Source organism: Zonotrichia leucophrys, chromosome 1 (genome assembly GCF_028769735.1).
Source record: "Zonotrichia leucophrys gambelii isolate GWCS_2022_RI chromosome 1, RI_Zleu_2.0, whole genome shotgun sequence".
In the NCBI taxonomy this organism is placed as follows: domain Eukaryota; kingdom Metazoa; phylum Chordata; class Aves; order Passeriformes; family Passerellidae; genus Zonotrichia; species Zonotrichia leucophrys.
Window position 1 is genome coordinate 5465869 of NC_088169.1, and position 27503 is coordinate 5493371.

Genomic DNA, 27503 nt, shown 5'->3' on the forward strand with positions numbered 1-27503 from the left:
GTAAGTGACTGTCATTTATCTGGGGGTCAGTGTGGTTTCTGGCTGGGAAGATTTCAGTAGCTTTCCACATTTTACACTGGATTTCTCTTTAATACAAAAGCAAACCACAATGGATACATATCATACACCCTTTTTATAGAAACAGAAGAGTTCAAAAAGAATTTTCAGGGGTCCTTTCAGAAATATGAAATAACAACACTGTCAGCTCCAAGAGCAGCACCCTCATCTCCAGACTGCTGATAATACTAAAATATCAGCCATGTTGGGCTGTGAAAATGTCATCATAACAAGCAATAAACATTAAAACTCTTCTGAAAATGTCTCAGCTATACAAGGGTTCGACATACTTTGTTGTAGTTCTGTCATGCTTCTGTCAGTTGCAATTAATTCCAGTTTCAGTGTTAGCTTTGCAATAACAATTCCCTCTTCTTTTTAACAACATGCAGGCTTGGGAACTGCTGTTCCCATTGCACTGCAGTTTCTTCAGTCAGGGGGAAAGGTTTTGGAGCAGTGTTCAGTGATATCAAGGTGGAGGCTGGCAGTCCATGTGGGTTTGCTGTTTTCTCTCAGATTTGACATTGCAGCAAAAATTCAGTTCTGATTCTGCCGGCGCTTTCTTGCAGCAGTGGTGATGCAAATACTGATTGAGAAGCACACAGACTGCATCCAAAACCTCATCTCAAGCAGATCACCAGCACCTGGTCAGATGATAAGATGCATTTTGGCTGATATTGGAAGGCTCTGACAATATTATCCATTATTCAGCCCACGCCATCCCCGACGATCAATTCTGAAATGGATAAATTTCACCCTGGGAGTTTTACAAAGGGCAAGTGTCAAACAATCAGGCATTTTCCAGACTAAAAATAGCTGAGACTGTTGCATTAAAATGGAAATCAAGAAGCCACAGCAGCATTTCAGATATTTTGTCCTTTCTGTGGCTGGCATCAGTCCATCCACACACTGATGTCACTAAGAGGCACAGAGGGTGTGGGATCTGTATTGTCCCATTAGCAGAGAAAAGGAGGGAAAGAGGGCATAAAGAAGCTCCTCTTCCATTTAAGCTCAGTAATCTCAGATTTTTCCAGTCAAGTTACAACCTGTTGCTCATTTCAAAGCTATTTACTGCAGGAAAACACAGAAGAGTTTGATTTTTATGAACTTTGTTCACAGCGACATGATAATACATTTGAATTCAGAGATTATTTTTTCCAAGAGTTGAACATACTCGTCAAATGTGCCAACCTTCTGCTCCCTGTTTGCTTTTGGTTCCAAAGGAAGCTGCTGCTGCCTGTGCAACAGAGCACAGACCTCTTGTGGACCTACAGGAATGCTTTCAGGAAAAAAGGTATTTTTGTAGTCTGGTTCTTGGAAGGTAAGTACTAAAACAACAGTGAGCAACCTGATCTATAGTTATTCTAGTCTTTTTCTGCAAAAATTTATTGTGACAGCATTCAGGGTTATCAGTCTTAGCTTTTTTCCTCTGTGTAAAATCTGTAGCTGACAGTAAACACACATGCTGATCATCCATCTGCCTCTTGCACCCAAACCAGGCTGAATGTGCAACAGTTTGCATCAAGTGCAGTTGCCAGTAACAAAAAGTAACGGTGAAAGGTGCTCTGTGAAGGTCCAGAGCTCAGAGCAGGTGACCAGAAGAGTGGGCTGGGTCCTTCTGCAGGGCTGGAGTGTGGTGTGGGTTTTCAGGAGCCCAGAGCAGGGCCACTCCCTCAGGTCTGCAGCTCTTCTCTCTGGGGGAAAGAAAAACACATTGGTGCATCTGTTGCAAATGTTGGTGTTGGCACTCAATGAGCTCTGGAAGGGTTTTCCCACTGCACTCAGGTCTCCAAGGGGATTGAGGGGCTGCTGGAGCTGATTCTGCCAGCAGGATCATAGAAACATGGAAACATTGAATTCTGGAAGGGTTTTCCCACTGCACTCAGGTCTCCAAAGGGATTGAGGGGCTGCTGGAGTTGGTCCTGCCCATGGGATCATAGAAACATGGAATGGCTTGGGTGGGAAGAGACCTTAAAGATCATCCCGTTCCAGCCTCCAGCCATGGGCAGGGACATCTGCTCTCCCAGGCTGCTCCAAGCCCCATCCAACCTGACCTTGGGCACTGCCAGGGACCCAGGGGCAGCCACAGCTGCCCTGGGCATCCTGTGCCAGGGCCTGCCCACCCTCACAGGGAAGAATTTATTCCTAACATCCAATTTAAACCTGCTCTCTGTTGGTTTGACGCCATTACCCCTTGCCCTGTCACTCCAGGCCCTTGTCAAAGTCTCTCTCCATCTTTCAGGTACTGGAAGGCTGCAATTAGGTCACCCCAAAGCTTCTCTGCTCCAGTTTGATCTGGGCTGTGCCCCAGTACAGCTGTGCCAGGTACAAGCCATTCTTCGGCCCCACTTCCAAAGTTCTAATTTCTTTACATTTGCTTCAAAGTCCATTAAAAAGTGTCCAAGTTTCCATGCTGCACCTGAAAATCCTTTCTAAGGGGATAAACTTACATCTGAAGGATATCCCTCAGCAAAATTCCAATATTTTAGCACTTGGCTCGACAAAGATTTTGCTGTACTTCTTTTTTCCTTTGATTGCTTTATAATGGAGATCTGTGATTTCATGTGACATGAGCTCTTAATCTGAAATGTTTGTATATGCAAATAAATCACGATGATATATTCAGAGGGAATAAAATCAAGTAATATTACAGGTTTTGAAGACTCAGAAATACTCTGGTTTCCTGTTTTCTTTGAGTGACAGATAGGCTTGTGATAGCACAAATCATCATGTGCAATACAAGTTGTGAAAACAGTGTGTGTCATCCAGCACTCAGAGGTGGGCTGAGCTGAAATTGCACACATCACCTTATTTTGGGCATTTCCTTGTGTCTGTGAATGTTTGATATTGGCAGTTTGGTTTGAGGAGGAAGTGGGGTGGTTTCAGCAGGTGCCTGCATTGCTGGGTTGCTGCTGCTGGAAAGGCACCACTGCTTTCCCTGCATTGGATATGGAAAGGCACCATTGCTATCCCTGCATTATTCCCATGTCATCTCCCAGGCTGGGTGTGGGAGCAGCAGCTCTGCCTGCCAGGGCAAGGCTGCAGCACAAAGGGGTGCACACTCTGTGGCTTTGCCACAAAGACAGGAAAATCACCATGAAAAGCCTGTGCACAGCTCTCTGCCTGTCCCGAACTCTCCCAAGGGCACTGGAGGAGGGTTCTCCTGCCTTGCACTTGCCCTGTCTGTCACTGTCATATTTTCTGGAAAAATCCCCTTGCCCAGGATATCTCTCCTGGGAAGCTGAGAAGCCTCAGAGAAAAAGGAAAACGATAATTATCTGATTTGCTTCTCCTGTGTTTTGCTGCTTTGGAATGTGGCTAGAGATTGTTTATGCAAGATGTGAATTGTTTTTACTTATTGGCCAATTGTCACAGACACCTTTTATGAAAAATCTTTTCTTTAGGATTCTTCTTTAGGATTTTTCCTCCTGAGAAGCTGAGAGGCCTCAGAAACAAAATGTAAACATTGATTATCTGCTGCTGTGGAATGCAACAGGTGCATCTGTGATTTGGCCCATGTTGGTTGTTTCTAATTAATGGCCAATCACAGCCCAGCTGGCTCAGACAGAGAGTCCAAGACACAAGCCTTTGTTATCATTCTTTCTATTCTATTCCTAGCTAGCCTTCTGATGAAATCCTTTCTTCCATTCTTTTAGTATAGTTTTAATATAACATATATCATAAAATAATAAATCAGCCTTCTGAAACATGGAGTCAGATCCTCATCTCTTCCCTCATCCTAAGACCCCTGTGAACACCATCACAGTCAATGACAGCCAAGCTGTGTCAGACTCTGGAGGAGAGAGTCACGAGTTTTCATTAGTATCTTTTAGCCTTCTGTCTGTATCCTTTCTGTGTTCTTTAGTACAGTTTAGTGTAGTATTCCTTAATCTAATGTAGTAACATAAAATAATAAATTAGCCTTCTAAGAACATGGAGTCAGATTCATCATTTCTCAGAAAACACCACACCCTGTCAAGTGCCACTTGAAATGTCTGAGTGCACTTGGTACAACCTGAGCCTTTGTAGGGTATCTGAGCCATTCCCATAGGAATGCAACCCAGGGTGAGATGCAGATCCTTGCCTTCTGCAGGAACACCCGTGAGCCTGGCAGGACAGCCTGGGATCCCTGAAATAGCTCTGGATGACCCTGCCCAGGCAATGCAGCCCTGCCTGGAGTCCCAGCTGGAGCACAGTGCCTGTCTGTGCTCAGCTGCCTGAACCCAGCTCCTCTCTGCAGCCCTGGGGAGGTGCTGGCAGCAGTAGAGCAGCTCTCCTGTCACTGGGCCACCCTTGGGTCAGCTGAAGCTGGCTGCAGTGTCCCCTCACTTCCCTGTCTCTGCTCTCCTTCCAGCCAACACCGTGTTCCCTCTTTGGCCCACTCAGCTTCCACTCCCCAGGCTCCTCTGTGGCAGCCCCAGGGCTTCAAACCAAGTCACAGAATCACAGAATGTTAAGGGTTTGAAGGCATCTCTAAAATCAGCTCATCCCAACCTCTCCTGCCATGGACAGGGACGTCTCCTGCTATCCAGGCTGCTTCAGGCCTTATCCAGCCTGGCCTTGGACACTGCCAGGGATGGGACATCCATTACCTCAGGGCCTCTCACAGTTAAGAATTTCTTCCTGTCTAACCTCAATTTCCCCTCTTTCTGTTCATATCCATGACTCCTCCTGTCACTGCAATTCCTGACAAAGAGTTCTTCTCCAGCTTCCCTGCAGCCCCTTCAGACTCGGCAAGGTGCTCTGAGGTCTCCACACAACCTTCTCTTCTTCTGGCTGAGCAACCACAGCTTTCCCAGCCTATCTTCAAAGGCGAGGTGCTCCAGTCCTCCTGCCAATGTTGTGTCCCTTCACTGGACTTGATTCCAACCTTCCCATGCCCTTCCTGTTTTGGGGGCCCCAGAACTGTACCTGATATATTCCCCAAGGATCTCTTTCCTTGCCCCCATCTCCTGACTCAGCCCTTCCACACCTCCCTGCTCCCCGCTCTGCTCCAGCCCCCTTTCCCTGTGATTCCCACCCCTGTGGATGTGCTGTCCTCTCCTCTCCTCTCTACCCCAGCCCCTCACCAAACCCCAGCACCCTGCTCTGCCGCAGCCCCAATCCCCAAACAGCTCCCCCAATTTCAATGTCCATACAATACAGCTCAGCTCTGACAAATATGGGCCAAACAGGGCAAGCCCAGACCTCCATCTGCTCGTGGATCCAGTCCAGGAAGGAGGTGGTTCTGCTGTAGACCCCTGGCTTGTTCTTCTCTGCACAGCCCACTCCAAAGCTGGTAGTGCCCACCAGCTTCCAGACACTCATATCTTCACATGCTAAAGGGCCCCCACTGTCTCCCTGAGGGAAAAAGAGTTAAAACAAATGTCAGTGTCCCAGAAAAGGAGGGAATTGTCTGTTTGGGAGGTAGGGGGAGAAACATAGTCCAGTAATTCAAAATCTCTTGTTCTTGCTCTGTTCTGGGTCCTGGGAAAAGCATATTACAGCAGGGCTTGGAGACTTTTGAGACATGTAGGAGACCATATTTTTCTTTCCTTGGCTCCTGGCTATTGAGCTGAGCTGAGCCCAAGGTTGCAACACCAAGCTCACATCTGACCTCCTCCCCTGCCTGCTCCTGCCTGCTTTTCCAGCCCTTCCCAGGCACTTTGCTAGGCAGATTCAGCTCAATGAACTCACATCTAAGTACTGAAAACTTCCCATTTCTTCTTTGCTGGGGCAGTTTCCTGCCCTACAAGAATCAGAGCCAGCACAACACCTGGAAAAAAGGGAATTTGGAACAAGCATTCCCACAGGTGAGCAGGGCTCCTCCTGTCACGTGGAGCTGTGTGCTGAGCACTCTGCCTTTGGCCAGGTCTCCTGGTGCCAAATGCCTTTTTGAGGATGTTGTGTGCAAAAAAGAGATGAAATGCACATCTAGGCACCCTCTGCCTTTGCTTTTTTTCCCTCCCAAGTGTGATTGGGATGGAGCAAATCTGGAAACATGAAGTTCACAGAATAATATACAGGTTTGGGTTGTACATATTGAAGTACATGTAGATCCAAGCCTCCTGCTTGGAACAGAGACATCTTCCACTAGGAATTCCTCCCCAGCCCTATCTGGCTGCTTTTCACCATGGGCTTTCAGCACCTTGCAGGTCTCTGGGGCTGCTCACAGTGCAGGGAAGTGCAATTCAGTGCAGTGCAGGGGTCACAGCCAAGGCAGAGAAAGGATGGCACTGTGCTGCAGCACATGCAGCAAAATATGTCTTAAGCAAATTTGGCTTCAGAAGTATCAGATAAGGTCCAGAGAAGAAGTATAAAAAGGAAATTGTAGCGTGTGAATGCACACGGTCAGTGATTGATAATTGTGGTGAGCAGAATAAATGGCACAAACCCAAATGTTTGCCCAAGAAAAGCCTGGGAGTGCCTTCTGATAACTTATCACTCATGTTTTTCCATTTCCAATGAGCACAGTTGCAGTTTGGAAACTTCCATACCTGGCAGGTGTCCACCCCTCCCTTCAGGAAACCAGCACAAAGCATTGAAGAAGTTATGATCCCACCATAGACATCTCTGTGATTGCAAATTGCATTGGAAATCAGAGGAACACCTGCATAATTCATGGTGTCAGACGTGTCACCTGTTAAAAAAAAAGATAAAAAACCAGTAAAAAACTTCCTGTCCTTGAAAATAATCTCCATTTATAAACAGAGAATGTTTTATATACAAAGAATTGGCAAGGAAGCGTGAAAGAAACCTGGTTAAATGGAATGACAAAAGGCAACTTGGTGTCTCATCACTTACAGAACACAGCAATTATCCACTCTGCAGAGATGGGGATTATCACAGTGTATAAAATTACAATTAAATCTGGACATTATGTATTTCCACTTCAAACTAGACAATTAATGACACTAATAAACCAAAAAGCTTGTTGAACATTGCGTTCAATACTGGTGTCAAAACCTGTTCTGAGTTTATCGCCTATTCTGTTAGTCAACAAATCATCTGCAAACATCTGATTTACTTTATAAATATTTATTTTATTTCATTCACAGCCTGAACAGATCCTTTATACAAATGAGAGTATTTGCACACTGCCTATTGTCAATTGAGGGCTGGTTTTTTTTATGTGGCAATCCTTGCTTTCATTTTCTCCCCACCTTTGGCTGTTATCTGTGGGTCAGGTAATGTTCTGTTCTTGTTCTCTGAACAGGAACATGTTCAGTGACATGAATGAAGAGTGATAAAAAACAATTAATGGGTGACAATTCACCCATTTTCACGTGAAGGTGGTTCAGTTTTTATTATTGATTAACATGACTCATGAGTCATGGGGAAAAAAAATCCCTTTTCTTTTTGATTTTGTTTTATCCAATTTCTACATCACCCAGCCTGCCTTAAAATAAACATATCCTTTCTCTAAAAAAAAGGGATGGTTAATTCTTACATTCATGCTGTGCTTTCTATGCTTGGAGTTCTAAAGGGCACAGCCTGTTTGACTTAGGCTGAGTACAACAGTGGACACATTTTATATTTGTAATTTTCAACTGTTTCAGAGGATGCCCATCCATTCCTTGTGAAAAGAGTTTGCACAACACTTTTGCAGTACAGTTTGTGCATAAAATTTTGTAATATGTCTTCTTTACCAGAAAATTTAGCGTTAAACAGCGCCCCAACCAAATCCTGCATTCACTGTATGTAAGATGTGTGCATGTAATGAAATCATCAGCAGGCAATTTAAAATACCTCCTTCCACAGTTGCTCCCCATCCTGATACCCAACACATTTTCCCTGCTGGGAAATGTTCACCAAAATTGGGCAGACAGATTGGTTCAATGTGACCTATTTATGAAAAAAAAAAAAGAAAAAAAAAGAGGGAGAGAGAAGAGAATCAAAATTTAGCAAAAAAAGTTTAAATGTCTCAGAAATACTTAAAGATTTGGCTTGCAATGAACTTGTGATGAACACCACCCACTCCCCACATAAATAGCCTGGCAGTTTTCTGAGGTTTTTTGTCTTGTGGGCAACACTGAGGGTTTGAGACAACACCCACAGCAGCCCCAGTGAGTTTTGGGTGTGAAGCAACACAAGGAGGAATCAGCAGGTCAATAAACTGAAGAATGAGCAAAAAGAAGGGCAGATCAGAGGCCCCAGGGCTGCTGGGTTGAGACAAGGAGCTGGGTGTGCACATCCCTGAGAGGGTAAAAATATTCTTGGATTCTTTGCTTCCCACCCATCAACTCACAGAGTTTTGGTGCCTTTGTGCTCTGGGACATGGAATTCTATGGGATAAAATCAGAGCTTGATGCTTGCAGGGACAAATGGGCGCTGAGAAAAGGGAGGGAAAATACAAAATATAACTGGGCAGATCCCAAGGGTTCTGTTCTGCAGAGTGCAGTGATCCCAGCATGGGACACAGTGGGATTGTGCTCAGGCGCAGAGCCACTACTATTTCTTACTATTTCTTCCTACTATTCCTTATTCCTTAAATAACCCTTAATATTCCTTATTCCCAAAGCTATTCATAAGCAGAAGAAATCATCAGAAATATGAGACAAAACAGAACAAAATCATGATTAATTTTCATTACAAGTGATATTTTAAACCGTTATAAGAGAATTGATTAAGAAAATTACTAGATGTGTCAAAGAGCACCAGCTCCCCTTTGCAGCCAGCTCACAGTGATTAGGAGGTATTGGCAGGTATTTCAATTCATACAATATTATTACATATTATTTCAACTCATTGTATCAACTGCAGGTAGCATCCTATCAAGAAAATAAAAGTAGTTTTCATTTAAATAATCATTATATTCAAATTGCCTTATCTTCTCTTTGAAATTCAAGCTTGATTTTCAGCTTTGAACACTTTTGGATCCCCCAGCACTCATGGAAAGGACATGATAAAAATCTCTGTGACCTCCAGCAGAATGAGGCAGGGTGTTTATTTTAGATAGGAAGAATATTTAGAAAGAATAAAGTTAATGTTTGCCTATTAATAAATGCCTGCAGTAAATCAATACCAGAGCACACTGGGAACATTTTGCAGCACGTTGTTGCTGTCCATGCCTGGACATGGAGCACAGAGGAGATGCTCACACTGAGGCTGGGGGGTTTCTGCTGGTGCTGTGGGGACAGGGATGCTTTAGCTGGGGAGGTGGAAAAGCCAAGTGAAAGATCACAGAGATAAATTACCATTGAGAGCAAGAGGTGCTGCCAGTTTCATCAGTGCTATGTCATTCCCCATGGTCTTGGGTTTGTAATTCCGATGGTAAATGATTTTTTCCACTGAATGTGGGTGAGCCTTGGTGTCCTGCTGGGTCACAAAACCAACCTGGACACTCCAGGAGCTCGGCAGGTACAGGCTGGAACAAAGAGGTAGAAGAGAGGGTCAGACCTCCAGGAAAACCCTCAGGTTTCTCTAATTGTCCTCTGAGCTTATACATACAACAGGCAAATAACTCCAGTCTGCTGTGCTGGTTTACCTCTCTATTAATAATGGCCATGTTTTGCATCTCATTTTTTAAAATGTAAAACTAATTTTTGTAAGACATTGGGTGACTAATCTTAGTAAGACACTGGGTCACTGGCACATTATCAGGGCAATTATATGGATTTTACTAGAAATATCTGAGAGTTTTCCATCAGCCCAGCTGTGTGTGCTCCTGTGAGAGTCCACAGCTGCTGCCTGGCACACCTGCACTCAGCCAGGCCTCAGCAGAGCCTGTGTCAAGGTGTTTTCAAGGAGAAGCTTCCCCTCTGGAAGGTGTTTCTGCCTCAGTTCATGAGCTGGCACATCCTTCAGTCTCCAGCACATCAGCAGCTCCTCTGCTTTTGGCCTCACTCCCCTGGGAAAAGGCTCCAGGGATGGGGGATGTGTTGCCAGCTCCCATCCCCATCACCCTTCAAACACACCACAACCACCTGGGATGGGGTGACAAAGTCAAGGACAAAGGTTCTAAAATGCTGAATTCCTAAGTAATTATTTTATGGCAACATAGGGCTCTAAATAGGAACTTGGAGTGGGGTTTGTCTATCCCATCTCTTTTCTCTACTGGGTATAAAACCATCCTACAAGAACTTACTCAGAAAAAGACATCCATGTTGTAGGTGCTTAAAAGTGGGCAGACAAATCCCATTTTAGCTGTCTAAATGTCTTTGGTGAAAGTGGACAGGAGTTTGTAAGAGCAAGAGATGCTCCTGCACTATTAGCATCAAACAAGACTGAAAAACCAGACAGCTCATTATAAATATGGTTGTAATTGCACAGAGTTTAAGTAACTATTTAGCATCTATTTACCACCTGAAGACCTCTTCAACTGCATAGAAAGGAGCAGTGAGTAAGTGGCAAAGGGCACAAAGGAAGCACAAGTGACTAATAATCACTGATTGATCCTGTCAACTTGAAAAGAATCCTGTAATTTATTCTGGAGCTCCAGTGGATCCGAGAAGCCAAATACAAACTCTCAACATGCAATTTACAGAAATTGAAGGTTAGGATACCTAAAATCTAGCACTTAAATCTTGTTTTAAGATGTTTTCCCAGGGAGCTGAGGGTGGCCAGAACACCTGGAAACTGGGATCCTGGGTTTAGATCTCTTTTTGGGGAAGCTTTTTTTCAATAAAGGCTCATGCAAAAAGAGAGGAACAGCTTAAATATTATGATGCCTTTTGCGGACTACCTTAAAACAGATGTCAGACAGAATTAGGGAACAAAAAGCATTTATATTTATTGAAGGGGCATGAGGTACATTTAGGGCAGACAAAGCCCCCCCAGGGGCTACACCCAAAATTGACAATGGGTCATGGTTTTCACACTTTTATAAGTTTGGTCCATTTGCACATTGAGGGTGTGATAGATGAGTAATGTGATGGTTGACTCTCACAATTAAAAGGCAAATATCATGTACATATGTTCAGAGAAGTTTTATAGATTTATATTTTTGTTTTACCCCCCTTGTGTTGTTATTATGCGGTGGCCTGCTTTGGGACATTTGGGAGGGTTGGCTTGTTACTATAGCAACATCTGACCTCCAGTCAAGATTTAAGGAAGCAAACTCTACCCCTGGACAGCAAAGGAGTTGATGGACAGAACTTTGGGAGGGGCTAAAGTGTTAAAAGGCAAAACCTCCATTGTGTAGATGAGCACAGGTGGGAAAGATCCTCTGCTCCCTGCCCCGTAATATTTTCTCCATTCAATCTTCTGTAGTATTTTTATATGGTTTCAATAAACCCTTAAAATTTTTGAAAATTAATATAATTTCTCACAGAGATTAATATTCCAATTACAGCTTCAGGTAATGAAGTAAATTACCCCAAGTTTGCTCTCCCCCACCTCACTTTTGTTTACATTTCTTGAGGCTCAAGACAGTGAGGTGTCCTTGATCTCCAGGCCTGGACAGGAATTGTGTTATCTGACCAAAATGGGAAAGCAGCAGCTAATATTAATATTAGTATTAATACTAATAATAAATACTTAATATTCCACTAATGGAGTTTAGAGCTACACACTGAAGAATTACAGGACCACAAACACATGAAAACCATAAAAGCCAAAACCCCACAGCATCAGCCACGGATGAGGCAGCGCGTCCTGCGGGTTATTTTGAAGAGCAGGCCGAGTGTCCCCCGAGCAGGGGGTTTGGGCAGGGGGGTTTGGGCACTCACTCGTAGACGCAGTGGGCAGCTGTGAGGATCCAGACGGGGGTGATGACGGAACCCCCGCACAGGTGCTGGCCCTGGAACTGCAGGCTGACCTGCCACGGCCACTGCCGCGGTGACGACGCGTTGCCTCCCACGATGCGCGGCCCGTAGCTGGCCCGAGTGCCACACGCTGCCAGGGAGCAAAGGAAACAGTGCAGAGAGGAAACACAGCCCTGGAATGGGTCACATTCAGCCCCTCTCAGAACCACAGAATCACAGAATAATGAGGTTGAAAAAGACCTCTGAGATCATCCAGTCCAACCTATGCCCTAACACCTCAATCAGACTATAGCACCAAGTGCCATGTCCAGAGATGGTGATTCTACCACCTCCCTGGGAAGAGCATTCCAGTACTTATTATTCTTTTGGTGAAATTTTTTTTCTTAATATCCAACCTATACCTTCCCTGACGTAGCTTGAGATTGTGTCCTCTTGTTCTGTCAGTGCTGCCCGGTGGAAGAGTGTCAATCTGTTTTTTTAACATTTTCTAAGCCTTCTGATGTTAACATTCTTGTAGTGAACTTTCTCACACACTTTCTGTAAATAACTCATTGTTTTGCATTCATTTATGGAGGAGGAGAAAGTTGATGGACTGTTGGGTTGACCAGTGTCATTGGAGAGGTGGCACTGTCACCCTCCAATCCACTGTCACTTTTGGAAAACTATGAATGTTGGAGTCAGAAAATAAACTCCCCTTTTTTCTTCACCTTGAGAACAGTGGTGAGAGCTTGTGTTCTTTCATGTCCTATAGTGACAGAAGAGAAGACCAACCCCACCTGTCTACAGCCTCCCTTCAGGAAGGTGTAGACAGCAATAAGGTCACCTCTAAGCCTCCTCTTCTCCAGGCTAAACAACCCCAGCTCCTTCAAACGTTCCTCACAGGGCTTGTGTTCCATGCCCCTCACCCACCTTGTTGCCCTCCTCTGGATGCGCTGAAGCATCTCGACATCCCTCCCAAACTGAGGGGCCAGAACTGGACACAGCACTCAAGGCACAGCCTCGCCAGTGCCCAGTGCAGGGGAAGGACGAGCTCCCTGCTCCTGCTGGCCACACAATTCCCAATGCAGGCCAGGATACCATTGGCCTTCTTGGCCACCAAGGCACACTGCTAGCTCATTCATATTCAGCCAGCTGTTGACCAGCATCCCCAAGTCCTTTTCCACCTGAACACTGTCCAGCCACACCATCCCCAGCTTGTAACATTGTAGGGAATTTTTCCTGCCAAAATGTAGAACTCAGCACCTAGACTTACTAGACGTTATCCCAGCCTTGCTGAGGGTGGGAGGTTTCTGCAGCTGGAGCATCCCCACCCCATCCCCATGGCCACATCCCAAGGGTTTCTCCTCCTCCCTCCCATCCCTGCAGGTCACTCATGGTCTGGGGTTTGTGGGGTCTCTGTGTCTCTCCCTTCCCTGCAGGTGCAATGCTCAGATGTGTCACTGTCATATTTTCTGAAAAATCCCTAGCCAGGATTTCTTCTCCTGGGAAGATGAGAAACCTCAGAGAAGAAACAATATTATCTCATTTGCTACTCCTCTGTTTTGCTGCTTTGGAATGTAGTCTGGATATTGTTTACCAACTGGTCATTGTTTGATTTTTTTTATTTTAATGTGAATTGTTTTTACTTAATGACCAATCACAGCCAGCTGTGTCAGACTCTGACGAGTGATTATGAATTTTTCATAATCATTCTTGTTTAGCCTTCTGTCTGTATCCTTTCTCTATTCTTTAGTATAGTTTTAGTATAGCATTCTTTAATTTAATATAATAGCATAAAACAATAAATTAGCCTTCTAAGAACATGGGGTCAGATTCTCAATTCCTCCTTTGTCCTGGAAACCCAGCAAACACCACACAGCTGAGCTGTAAAACACCCCTGCTCTGCTCTCCTTCATCTTCAGGGTCCCACACAGGCAGGCTCAAGCATCTGCTCTGCCCTCATGGTGATTTTGCTGTTGTATTTTGATTTTTTGTATCCCAGTCTGAAAACAAGGTGGCATGGAGCGGTGTGGGATGGAAATTCCATCAAGGCAGAATTTCCCTTTTCCTGCCAAGATGCCAAAGACTTGGAATTAGAGTGTGAGTCCATGGACTCAACACACAGTCCTTAAATAACACTTCCTACTGGATTCTCACTGAAATGCTCCTGCTATGTGATGCTCCCAATCTGCCCTCCCAGCCTATTTTCACTTTTTGAAATTCTTTCAAATTTTACATAGAAAGTACAATTGTTCTTTGGTGTGATAAGCTGATAGTATAGCATGCCCTGAGTACACAGCTTCTCCCAACTCTTGCCATGCAGTGGATAATGAAGGAGAGTTTCTGCTTTTGTTTTCATTTTTTTGTGATTCTTACCCAAACATTTTAAGATGATCACATTGCCAGAAGTGCATTCCTCCCTGAGATGAGAAGACAATGCATCATTAGTCCCAATTCACAAATATATTGGGTTTTTGCAATATTATGTCATTTTCCTGTGCACACAAAAATAAGTAACTCATATATTGAAGGAGGTACAAAGGGCATGAACTCATCAAATCTAATCAGGGCCTTTAACTGGAATTCTGAATGTGGGAGCTTGGCCACCATCAGGACCACATGCTGCCCTACTGAGGAGGGCTTCACTTCCACCAGGGAAGATCTGAAGTCTCCTTGTAATCATTGCTCCCTTCTCACTGGAAGGTAACTAAAAAAAAAACAGCATTTGTCAGGAGGAGTAAATGCAGCATAAAGGGTTCATAAACCTACTGGGAAACGTGTAAGGATCTGCAAACTGAAACAAACTGCTTCATAATGGAAAAAAAGAAGTGCCTGGTGCCTATCCATTTGTGAAAATGGCATCATGGGACAAACAGTCATTTCAAACAGCTCATTTGAAAGCCTTTGCTGATTTTAATGGGCCCTGGATCAGACTCAGCTTATATTCCAGCGAGATGCTGCTGAATCTCAGGCCAGCATGTGTAACACTTACAAAGTACTACATGCCTGAAAAAACAGCAACAATCCCAAACTATCAATAATTCCTGTTCTATTGATTGGTGTCTTCCAGAAGCAGCTGAGACATACCTGAGGTTGGTGGCATTGTGCAGGGATGTCACTCGATCAGCTGAGAGCCAGTGGCCGAGGGACACGAAATGTCTTTGGAACTGCTTCTCAACTGCATCCACGGGCAGGTAACCTGAACTCACATAACTGCAAATAAACCATAAACACAGCTTGCCCAGACAGCACTGCAGCAATCTGCTTAAATAATTTACCAGTTCTGCTAATGAAAACCACAATAATCAGATCCTGGCATTCGATAAAAGTAATTATTTCCTCCCCCTATACTCCTTACCACGTGCATGTATTTTTGCCATAATCATATGTGGAAGCCACACGTGCTGAGATGTATTTAACTGGCAGAGAAAATAAATTTTAATTGTAATATTACAATGAAGCTTTTCATTGTAAGTGGCTGGCACATTTCCTGAGCCACTTACAAGCTCATTGTCTCCTTTTTCTAGAGTTATGGTTTGCAGCAGGGAGGATGAATAATTTTTACTTTTTTCTTCTCTTCTTTGTTGAAAAATTGAGATGGATTTTATCCTAAAGGCAACAAGAATTTATTCAAAGAAGCTTTATACTGCTAGCTATAACAGAAATCAGAATGATGCCAGGGTAAGCAATAACAGAGCATAATGCCAAATCAGGACTTCAAATCTTTCTCAGTTTTATGAAAGTTTGTGAAAAAAATGGTGCTTTTTCAGGAATGGGATCAAGACAGCAAGAACTGCCTTGCCATGTTCTTCTCTAATTATGAGGTGGACCTTAAAGCCCATCAGATGTCATGAAATTAATTCTGTACACAATTTACCTATCGGGGAAGTAAAAGAAGTGGGAAATGCTCGTATGTTCTTAGTGAGACAAAGTAGAAATTCTGCAGAGTAGAAATCCATTTTGATTTAGGTGAAATGTACATCTTTGAGTTAAATCTGTAGTTAGAAAACATAGCTATTTAGCCTGACTGCAAAAGCCTGGGCTCAGAGAAACTGTTTCAGTGAAAGACAGAGATAAGGGGGGAAAGAGACAGAAAGTGATAAAGAGAGACAGAAACTGCTGTGAGAGCAGGTCAACCTCACCTAAGAATTCTTTCTGATAAGAAGAACTAGCAGCAAATGTAAAGCAAAATTCGTAAAAGAGAATATGTATGAACTTATTGTGAAATTGTATTCACATGTATTTGAGAAGAGGATAAAAAGAGACCTGAAGTCCCCAGAAGTACACATGTCATTTTAGGGGAGCAATTCCCACATGTGTCCAGTGCTGTAATAAACATACCAGCTTTACAACTTTCACAAAGTTGTAGAGTTTTGTTTATCTCCGCAAAACATTAGTGCCTCTATCACAGGCCACTCGAGTGAGAAACAGGATTTGGGCACCTGCATCACACAGGGAAGATTTAGCCAAGATATTCTCTTTAGCCATCCTGCAGGATTTATAGCAGTAATAAAAGGTATTTGCCATGTACAAATACATCATCTCGAATCTCCTCAACCATGTGACTCACAAAGGGGGATTGTTAAGTCATTTTTAAGGCACAAACCAACACAAGGTTTCATTAGAAACCTCAGAGATTGTTCAAAATGCCAGGTGAAGCTGCTGGCAGTGGTGTCCCTACCTTGAGAAGCCCAGGTGCTTGCAGGTGCTGTTGCCATACTCTGCCCTCCAGTCGTCGGAGCAGACGGTGCGCCAGGAGCCCAGGGCGAACACCTGCAGCACTGCCCTCTTCCCACTCAGCCTGACTTTGGGATTCAGGACAAGAAAAGCCTCAGTGAGCTGTGGAGATGAACATCAGGCACACAACAGGCACACCACGCCGCTGTGGTGTCTGTGCTTTCTGGCTCACTGAGCCACTACTCATCCTTTTCATCATTTGGATTCTTTGACAGAATTTTTCTGTGCCTTTTTTTTTTTTTTTAAATAATGTACTCTGAGCTACGACAGTTAGGAGAAAAAATCTTTGCTGATGGGAATGCCAGCTCTAATACAGGAGGAGGTGGAGGCTGCCTGGCCCTGCAGTGAGCTTTAAGCAAGTCCTGATGATTGCACTGAGCTGGAGCTGCAGGTGCTTTGCCCTGAGGAAAACCATGGTCAGGATAACGGATGAAGGTGGTGGGCACCTCCTGTGCCAGAGAGGTGGATGCACTCATGCCCAGATGTCCTGGACCTGGGAAAGGGCCCATCTGTGAGGGAGAAGGGGGGCCATGCACGTGGTCACTGCTGAAAAGGGCTCTCCCACACATGCCCAGATTCCAGTGTTATGGAATTGCAAAGCAAGACAGGAAAAGCAGACAGGCTTTTCCTGGCTCCTCTGAAACTTTGAGCCTTCCTGGGGAAAACTCTCCAAATGCTGAATACATTGTAGAGGGTTAGCTGAGGCCAAAACCTTGTGGTTCTTGTTGTTCCTCCTATTGCACAGAAGGAAAGCTGTGCTGCCTCCTTAGCTGGAGGTACAAGAGCCAGGATTACAAGTGCACTGAGCTAAAACCCAGTTATTCTGTTTATTAAAATTAGAGTCCTTTCCCTCCAGGGGCTGTGAGCACCACAGTCACCTTCCGTAGCACAGAACAGGGAAGTACCATTTAAAGCATCCTTGTGATTCCCATAACTATCACAGAGAGAAACTCAGAAATAAGTCATACACTTCACAGATGAAACAGCAAATTCTGCAGCACTGAGTGCACAAATGGCTGATTTCTCCCCATTCCCACATCCTTTAAGATAACACCAGGATTTTGCAACCTTCAAAACTGACACAGCACAACGGTGTGCCAGTGAATTCAGTGTGTTCTGTATTTACACACCATAAGGCAGTGGGGTTACACCTTGCAGGCAGAGGAAATGTGAGCAGTCAAAAAGCATCTGGGCTTTTAACGGAGAGAATTATCAAAAATGGCAGTAACAATATTCAGCAATCATCACATTTATCTAAGAAACAGTTTGATTTTTCATAAACTGTGAATCAGTACTCAGAGTGTTCCTCTGAAGTGGTGATTTAGATATTCCATTGGTCTGTCTTTCTTTTGTCTCACACAAAATCTTTACAACAGGCATTCCTTGATAACTTGCCAGTTCTACAGGAGGAGGTAGGAGGGATTTATAATCAAAATTAAATTACCACATCTGTACTCATCCTCCCCTTCTTTACAGTTGAAGACACCATTGCACCTGGCTGATTTCTGGATGCACTTAAAGGATGAGCGACAGCGAAACTTCCCAATGCAGTTGTACTGGACTGAAAGGAATGAAAGAACACAGGGCAATGAAAACACATTTGGATTTTAATTTGACACTTCTGCATTCCATTATCTGTCCAGATTTCAGTCTTGCTAACGAAAAGACAGCTCTTGTATCTTGGGATCTCTAGCTGCTCAGAGTGACCCCAAGATGTGTTAGAAAGTCTCTTTTCCCAGCCCAGTGCTTGAAGAAGGAGTCAGAGCTCTTCAGTTCTTGGTCTCAAGGTTGTTTATTGTTCCTTATCTATAAAATTCTTTCTGCTGTCCTGCTGAGGTCCTCTCATCAGGACAGTCCAGGCACTCTGCCTGCCCCCAGGGAGGTGTTATCTTTTTATACTAAAAACTACGTGTACAATATTTACAATTTCTTCCCAATACCTATCACCTATGTTAGACAGTGAGCTTCTCCTCTAAACCAATCTGTAAGTGCCAACATCACAGCAGAAGATGGAGGCCAAGAAGAAGAAGGAGAAAGGCTGGACATGCCCAGATTCCTCCATCTTACCCCCTGAACCCCCATTCTAAAAACAAAAAAAAAAATCTATTTTTCACCCTGTGATAAATTCACTATCATTCTACTTAAACTCTCTTAACTTGTAATGCTTCATACAAGGTTGGTAATTGTTTTTTCCAAGGGCTAAATCAAAGGCACAGGGTCTTGGGCTCTGTGCCAAGGTCTCTGAGCCCCCTGGGCAGGGGTTTGAGCCCTCCAGGGCAGCCAGAGGGATTTCCTGGGTTCCCACACCTGTACTCCAGGAACTTTTGAAATCCAGCCTGGAGGTTGCTGCATGGTGTTGCTAAAATTCATTTATTAGTAATGACTCGTAGGAGGAGTCAGCCCTGCTGTGTGTGCTGCCTCCCTCCCAGGTCCCTCTGCACAGTTTAAGTTTCACTCGAGGGTGAGTTCCTGCCTGGTGCCTCTGACCCTGAGCAGGGAATTAGGGAGACCCTTGGAGAACACATCCAGTGATTTCTCTCCCCAGGGGGATGCCTCAACCTCCCACAAGCTGCTCCCTATTCCAGGTGAGGAGACACAACAAGCCCTGCACCTGGGCAGGTCACACTTCCCAGCCACAACTAAACTCATTCTGCATTTTCTATTCCTTTGTAGAAGTTGGTTTTGATAAGGGAAAGTTCTTTAATTCTTTAAAGCAAACTTAGAGAAGTGAATTACAAGACAAAAATATGGTGTGGGCTACCCACAGGAGACTTTTTATCCCCATTTTCTAAACTCAGCTCATTGCCTGAGGGGAACTGACAAAAATTTCTAGAGAAAGGTTTCCTGAAGCTGCAGGTTCCCCAGTGTTGTAAATATTACACCAGTCTTCCCAGGAGTGCCAGACCTATTTCATCCCTACATGTAAATAAAATTTAAAGCCATCACCTCAACAAGATTTTTTACTTCCACAAACAAGCCACAGTAGCAGTTTAATTCCATTCTCAGTAAAAGGCTCATGAAAAATTAAGCATTTGAATGGCTAAGTGAGAACTTAATAAATAACTAATGGTACTCACCACCCAGGCCAATGGCAACTGCTAGGATTACTGCAAGGAATAAACCAAAGATGTATGGGAAGTATTTTAGGGAGACAAGAGCATGGCACATTGAAGGTGGTTCAATATCTCCTGGAAAACAGACAGAGAAAAAGCTTCTGTGAGGTTAAACCAGCTGAGCTGGCAATCAAAAAGATTTATCCAACATTAAACTAGATGCCATCACCAACTCCTGGGTATGCTTCATGAGCTGCCCTCACCTGAAGGGATTTAGATTTGCTCTTTCAGGGAATAGTTCCAAGGAACCTTTCAGAGAAGGTTCCAAGGGCTTTGGGGCTCCTGCTGCTCTCAGACATCCCTTGAGCATTGCCCTGGGAGGGTCTGAGTTGTGCCCCTGCAGAGCACCTGGCCTGTCCTCAATGCCATCAGCAATGTGAGCTCCAAATTCTCATTTTCATGGGCTACATCACACTGGGAGCTTTTCAAGCATATGAGCACCTCTGCTGAAAACTGGAATCCTGGGATAAAAGTGAAACTCAGACCTGTTCTGTCTGTGTAATCAAACCTGTGTGCAGCTCATAAATAGAAGTTCAAGACAAGAAGGAGGAAAGTCACTGGTCCCTTTGGTCTTAAAAGCAAGGTTAACTGAAAATTATTGAAAGCTAAATTTGGAAAAAAAACCCCAACCCCAGGATCCTCTACCTAGTCTCAAAAACTGTGAAAAAGTGATTTGTTCAAAGTTTTGCTATAGATGCAAAAAGAGAACTGAGTGATGGCTCAAGGCTGAGTCTTGAGTTCTCAAGTACAAAAAGCTGCATCTAAAGTTTAAATATACATTAGTAGTTATTGCAGAGTACATTTCATGAGCTGGATCTGTTTACCAACAACTGACCTCCAGAGCTGACCTCTGCTTAGTGATATTGCCAGTCTGGAAGATAACAAGAGATTCTGCTGAAAATAATGAGTGATTCAGTTGTCTAAAATGCATTCTGATATACAAAGGGCAAGCTGTGGGGAAATAGCAAACACAGCTGGGTCATGAGTGCACACAGGAACTGACAGAACCTTGTCTTTAATTTTAGTTCTTACAGCTCTTCACTTCCCCATTCCTCAGGCTTTATAATTGAGATTGGCAGATACAATCAGTCAAGGATAAGGGGTGTCTCCAAGGATTTAGAGACTCTCTAGGTAAATCCCAGCTTCCTCAGACTCTCAGGAGCAGCTGAGTAACTGGTTTTGGCAATGGAGTTGGTGTCTGGTGTGCCAAAAATCTTAGACAGCTGTAGCAGCTAATGGACTGGAAAATTAAATTGCTCTATTTTCATTCTGGAAGCTCAGCCTGTCTCTGTTGGAACCCATGGTTATTTTGAAACCAATGGGAAGCAGCAAACAGACATGCTAATCCTCCAGGGCTGCTGCATTCTATATTCAGGTTTTTTAATGGACCAATTTCCAGGCTGGCAAAATTTCAAACAAACCATTCAAAAATGTGTCTGGAGAGCATTGCTTCTGTGTGAGCAATCTGGCTGTGAAAAATTCTTGTGTGTGCAAGTGGACACAAGATGCCATCGCATCACTGAGCTGGCAAACCTCACACCTGGGGCAGGGAGCTCGTGTTTCCTCCTCCTTGGTGTGATTGCTTGCTCTGGGTGGGCAAGCACAGCTTGGCCACTGGGATTGCAAAGGTCACAGGGCTCTGGATTGTCCCTACCAGATCCATCTGCACTCGGGTCCACTCTTGCTTGTGGTATGAAGAAGAATCTTTTGAAGGTAAACTGAATTTGCGGTACTGGCGGTTCATCTTCTGTAACGGAGATGACTTCAAGACTTCCAGTAGTGGGATTTGTCTCTTGAACCTGGCTCAACAGGACAGGAAAAAAAAAAAAGAAAAAAGAAAGAAAATAATAATAATAATGTTGTCACAGAGTCACAGAATGGTTTGGGCTGTAAAGACCTTAAAGTTCATCCATCCTCTGCCATGGGCCGGGACGCCTTCCACTGTCCCAGGCTGCTCCAAGCCCTGTCCAACCTGGCCTTAGACACTTCTGGGATGGAGAACCCAGAATTTCTCTGGGCACTCTGTCGCCAGGACCTCACCATACTCATAGTGATGAATTTCTTCCTAACATCTCATCTAAACCTTCTTGCAGCCCCCTTTGAGTACTGGAAGGGCACAACAAGGTCTGTCTGGAGCCTCTTCTTCTCCAGGATGAACTACACCAACTCTCTCAGACTCTCCTCACAGCAGAGGTGCTCCAGCCCTCTGAGACTCTTTCTGGCCTCCTGTGGATTCACTCCAGCAAGGTCCATGTCCTTCCTGTGCTGGGGACCTCAGAGCTGGGCACAATACATTGTTATGTACCTAATTTTCATATAATTAATTTACCAGCAAACTACTGAGGTTAATTTTTGTTCAGATTTGCCTAAGCACCAGAGCTACTTTTAATAACTCACACTGGGGCTGTGAATTCATCCCCTGCTCTATAATTGCAATAGAAAACAAGAGAAAGACTAAAATGCATAGGACAAGCAGCACAGCACTGACAGGATCCTCATTCAGGGGAATTTTACTCCAGTAAGGTTTTGATGACTTACTACACAGGGGAAGAATTAGCTACACTAGAATTTGGGGCAAATAGATTTGAAATGCTAATTTCTGACTCTGGTTCTGCACAATGGCAAAAAGAATCAGATTTTTGATCTCAGAGTGGTGTGAAATAGGTCCAGGTTTGTTAAAGACAGCGGAGCTGGTAAGCTGTAAAAACAGCAAGTTTGCAGAGTCAGTCCCAGAAAATGCTTACAGTGACACATTTTAGGCAAAGAACACATGTTTTATATGTGACATTATATTTATAAAGGAAAATACCCTGGAGTATTTTTTCACCATTCAGCAATAATCGTTTATTTCATTATTTCTTTCATTTCATTTCATTTCATTTCATCTATTTCTTTCATTTGGTAAAATTTCACCTACATTTCATTGAACATAAATTAAACTTTGTAGAGAATCTGCCAGCATGATTTTTAAATATTGAAACCAAAACAGCTTTCTAGCTAGTGCATAATTTGCCCATCAGGAAACAAAACAGCACTGCGAACCAAATTACATGCAAGCCAAACACTGACACTTCACTTATCCAGAGGCTATCACATGCTCCCAAATCTTCACTCACCTCTTCCTGGGAAGTCATAGTTAAAAGCAAAGCTGATTTCCTTCTTCATTATCAAGCTCAGGGTTTGCTGAGCCTCTCTGCTCGGGGAGGGTTTCCAGCCGGCTGCTGCGTGCGGCATCAGGGCCGCAGCCATGTAACCCAACCTGCAGAGGGGTATCGGGTGGCCCTGGATGGCATGGCTACGGAAAGGGGCAGATAAAAATTCAGCACGCTCTTTAATTAGCTGAAAAACACCAGGCAACACTGCAACATCTGCAAACCTTCCCATAAACCCTTAGCAAAGGAGCCCCACGAGCGCTCGCTCATCCTCTGCCAAAAGGGAGGGCACTGAGCACGAAGAGCTAGGGAAGGCAGGGAGCAGCAGCCCCAGGGCTTCATCCCTTCATGGTCAGAACTCAGGACATCCCTCTGGCTCTCCTAGACTGCCAGGACCCCTGCCAGGGGGCTCAGAGACCCTGGCACAGAGCCCCAAGGTGCCCCTGTGGTTTTGATGGTTATGACCCATGGAGCAAATTACCAACCTCAGATGAAGATCTGCAAGCCACAACAGTTTAAGTAGAATGACAGTGAATTTATCGCAGGGTGAAAAATAGATTTTTGGGGTTTTTAGAATGAGAGTTCAGGAGGCAAGATGGAGGAATCTGGGCATGTCCAGCCTTTCTCCTTCTTCTTCTTGGCCTCCATCTTCTGCTGTGATGTTGGCACTTACAGATTGGTTTAGAGGAGAAGCTCACTGTCTAACATAGGTGATAGGTATTGGAAAGCAATTCTAAATATTATAAACATAGTTTTTAGTATAAAAAGATAACACTGCCCCAGGGGGCAGGCAGAGTGCCTGGACTGTCTTGCTGAGTGGACCTTGGCCAGACAGGAGAAAAAATTTTATAGATAAGAAACAATAAACAACCTTGAGACCAAGAACTGAAGAGCTCCGACTCCTTCTTTGACTACCAGGCTGGGAAAAGAGACTTTCTAATGTATCTCAGAGTCACTCTGAGCAGCAGAAGTCCCAAGAGTTCATCTCTTCATCTCTGATCTCACAGACTCACCTTGCTCCTCCTTCACTGGGTTTAGCCTTCGCCGTGTGCCTGCAGAGGGTTTGTGAAAAAGCACCGTCTCACGTTGCTGAAGGATCAACTCAGTTGTACTCTGGGATCTAGAAAATGGAAATGTACGTTTGTGGTGGTGTTCACAGGGGTCCCAGGAAGAGGGAAGAGATGAGGATCTGACTCCATGTTTCAGAAGGCTTGATTTATTTTTTTATGATATATATTACATTAAAACTATACTAAAAGAATAGAAGAAAGGATTGCATCAGAAGGCTAGCAAGGAAAGCAGAGAATGGAATGATAACAAAAGCTCGACTCTCAGAGACTCTGAGCCAGCTGACTGTGATTGGCCATTAATTAGAAACAACCACATGAGACCAATCACAGATGCACCTGCTGCATTTCACAGCAGCAGATAACCATTGTTTGTATTTTCTTCCTGAGGGCGCTCAGCTTCTCAGGAGAAAAAAAATCCTAAGGAAAGGATTTTTCATAAAACATCATGGCTACATAAGTTCAGCTGCAAGGAATACTCGAGAGTAGTAATAGTTTGGCTGGGTTGTTTTCACTTAGAAGAGAGATTCCTGATAGAGGGAAGGATGGAGGGAAGAAGGAGAAGGATGATGCAAAAAGCCACAGGAGTGTAAGTGAAACAAGGCTCCTGAGAGGACAGGGAGGAAATGAAAAAAACCCATGGCCCTAGAATATGTCTGAGATGAGACAAATTCTTCAGTCCCATTTCTGTGCAAGATGGAGACTGGCACTTCCAAAGGAGAGGACACCACCTCATGTGTGGTATTTTTGGGGTCCCCTGTGGAGGAGGGAAATCATGAATCTTGTCGCAGTCGAGGCGGTCACGACATTAAAGCAGAGACCACAAGCACACTCAGTCGTAGTTGTCAACCGTTAGCACCGTTTGCAACCGTTGGCAACAGTTGGCAACACTTTATTAGTGAAAATGGCTGATACACTTTCCAGTTGTTTCCCCTCCAGTTGCAGAATGCTCTTATCTTTCTTCTCTCGATCTCCTTGGTTCAGCTTCTTCTTCTGACTTCTCGCTCCTTTAGCCAACAGGCCCGCTGCTAGCCCCTTCCACAATTCCCCCTTTTTTTGTTTTTGAACTGTAAATACAGCTGCTATGGATTTTTGCAGGGTCCTTTGCAAAAACCCAAGCAGAGAGGGGACACACAAAATCACAATCACAACCATCAACAAAATTCCCATTCTTCCATTCCAGAATATGCAGTTGATCTTCCCAATTATCATTCCATTGACATAGTATTCCACATGGTATTTCATGGTCTTTCAAAATAAACAATTGAACACCAACAGAGGTATCTATCCCGTTAACAAATTTGTGTGCTAGGGCTAATTCAACTTCTTCTAAGGTCTTTTTTGGTGCTGAGGTCAGTTGCCTCTCATCAGTAGAGGATATGATGCCTGAAAGCAAATGGCTGTGTCTGTTGATTAGTTATGCCTAAATACGATCAAATCCAACCTATTAAACCAACAAATTTATGTACATCAGTAGCAGTTTTTACATCAATGTCTAACTTTACAGGTTGAGGCATAACTTGAGTGTTGGTCACCAACATACCTAGGTATTTCCAAGGCATGTGTTCCTGCACTTTCTCTGGAGCAATGATCAAACCAAAGCCTTTCAAATTTGTCACAGCACATTGTTTAAGAGCTGACAACTGTTGTCTGTTGTCAGATGCCAAGAAGATATCATCCATGTAATGATAGCAGTAGCAGTTTTTAAATTGCTCCCACACTTTTGACAAGGCCTGTGCCACAAACCATTGACAAATATTTGGCAAATTCACTGCAGTGTTGTTCTTGCCTCTCTGCTGGGGCTCTTCTCTATTCTATGCAGCACAACCCTTCCCATCTTCTCAGGGGCTCCTCCTGGGCTCTCGACCCACCCCTGTTTATTTCAGTTACCTTCATGAGCCACAGCTGCTGCCCAACTAAGGACTTTGCAGCTGCAGCTCGTTTGGAGCAACTCGGACCCACACAGATCTTACAATACAACATATACTCAGGCCCCCACATTTCCCCCCTTTACTTTTAGCAATTATACAATTACAATATACATACAGTCCCAGCTCTCAGGCTGCCACAGCTCTCGGCTGTCTTTAAACACATACATAGAATATACATATCCCTATCCAGTCCCAGCTCTCCCTGGCTGCCACAGCTCCTTGGTTCAATAGCTATATTCTTCTCTACAGCTCTCAGGCTGCTACACATATTTTCCACAGCTCTTCAGGCTGCATATTCCTCCACAGCTCTCAGGCTGCATATCTCCATCTCCACAGCTCTTCAGGCTGCTACAGCTCTCAGGCTGCATACCTCAATCTCCACATCTAGCCCCTTCCACAGAATCTGACTTCATGTTCTTAGAAGGTAATTTATTATTATATCATATTATATTATGCTATACTAAAACTATACTAATGAATAGAGAAAGGATACAGACAGAGGCCTTAACAAGATACCAATGAAAACTTGTGACTCTCCAGAGTCCCGACACAGCTGGACAGTGATTGGTCATGGAGTAAAAACAATTCACATGTTGGATAAACAATCTCCAACCACATTCTAAAGCAGCAAAACACAGGAGAAGCAATCAGATAATTATTGTTTTCATTTTTCTCTGAGGCTTCTCAGCTTCCCAGGAGAAGCAATCCTGGCAAAGGGATTTTTCCAGAAAATATGATGGTGACACTCATGATCCTGTTAAGCCATGGCATCAAGAACCGTTCATCATCTCTTGGGTCACTCTTTCAGCAGCTTTCCCTGGAAATGGGGACACTCTCCCCACCAGGCTTCAGACAGTTCTGATGGTTCTCCAAATGGCTGGAGAACCAGCTCAAGTTGGCCAGGTGTCCCAAGGGGAACTTCAGCCAAAGTGGGGAAAACATGAGGGCTCATTTCAGGTGACCAGCAGCTCAGGTGATCTCTTCAGCCCATGGAGTGAGGCGTCCTGTCCTCCAGAGGAAACACTGATACCTGCAATGAGGACAGAAAAAACTGTCTCCAACCAATTCACCCACTCTGGCCATGCTGGAAAGGCTGGGGATCAGCCAGGGCAGCTCTGCAAAGCTCCCACAGTGGGACTGGCACCACTGGGAAGGACAATTCTTCTCCCTGCTTCCACCCTGAGCTGCTCCAAGCTCAGCCTCAGGGTGAGATGTCTGGGTAGGACATTGGGTTTAATCTTCCACAGTTTGGTTCCTCATTGCCTTTGGCTGAGAAGACCAAAGCAGAAGCTACATATGATATGGGCAGGAGGACTTGAAAGCTGAGCCCGAAAGGAAGGTTTTGGCCTCCAGATGAACTTCCTACTCACTGCAGGACAGCCCCAATTGTTCCTCCCTGGTGCAGTTGCAGCTCAGATGGATTTTGTGGCTTTCAGGAGACAGTTTATAATGAAAAGCTAAAAGATTCCACCTCAGCCCCTTTCAGCAAGCCCACCCTGACTGTGGTGGTTACCTTTGGGCTCTTCATCTTGTTCTGCCACGGCAGATAAGAAAAACTTTTGCTTTTTCAGCCACCCTACGACAAAAATTCAGAGGCGCAGATTCTATGAAAACAGGATGTCAGCTTTTGTCAGAAAAGATCACAAGGGGTGTAAGGTTGGTTTTTTTTTTTTTTTAATTTTATCTGCCTCCTTCTCTCTGTTTCATTTTCTGCCTCGCTCCCTCTCTCCTTCACGCCCTCCTCCCAGTGTGTCAGAGCACACAGGGAGGGCAGGACAGGCAGGAG

At 44.3% G+C, this 27503-nt stretch overlaps 1 protein-coding gene across 1 annotated transcript; it reads right to left on the bottom strand.

Annotated features, from left to right (window-relative positions):
- Nucleotides 1–1680: 1680 nt before the first annotated feature.
- On the bottom strand, nt 1681–22701 carry TMPRSS3 (transmembrane serine protease 3). The gene is made up of 13 exons (XM_064702789.1): nt 22684–22701; nt 21222–21366; nt 19532–19642; nt 17899–18015; nt 16399–16522; nt 14805–14930; nt 14094–14137; nt 11703–11868; nt 9231–9400; nt 7783–7878; nt 6531–6673; nt 5242–5394; nt 1681–1748 (listed from the first exon to the last, which is right to left on the bottom strand). The coding sequence occupies exons 1-13, from the start codon at nt 22699–22701 to the stop codon at nt 1728–1730; spliced, it is 1434 nt and encodes a 477-aa protein (XP_064558859.1). The 3' UTR covers nt 1681–1727.
- Between the last annotated feature and the right edge of the window lie 4802 nt (nt 22702–27503).

Coding starts and splice junctions, on each gene's coding strand:
- TMPRSS3 (XM_064702789.1), bottom strand. Junction 11,869..14,093: donor GATCATCTTAAAATGTTTGG/GTAAGAATCACA, acceptor GCTCCCTGGCAG/CGTGTGGCACTCGGGCCAGC. Junction 1,749..5,241: donor GGATCCACGAGCAGATGGAG/GTCTGGGCTTGC, acceptor TCTTTCCCCCAG/AGAGAAGAGCTGCAGACCTG.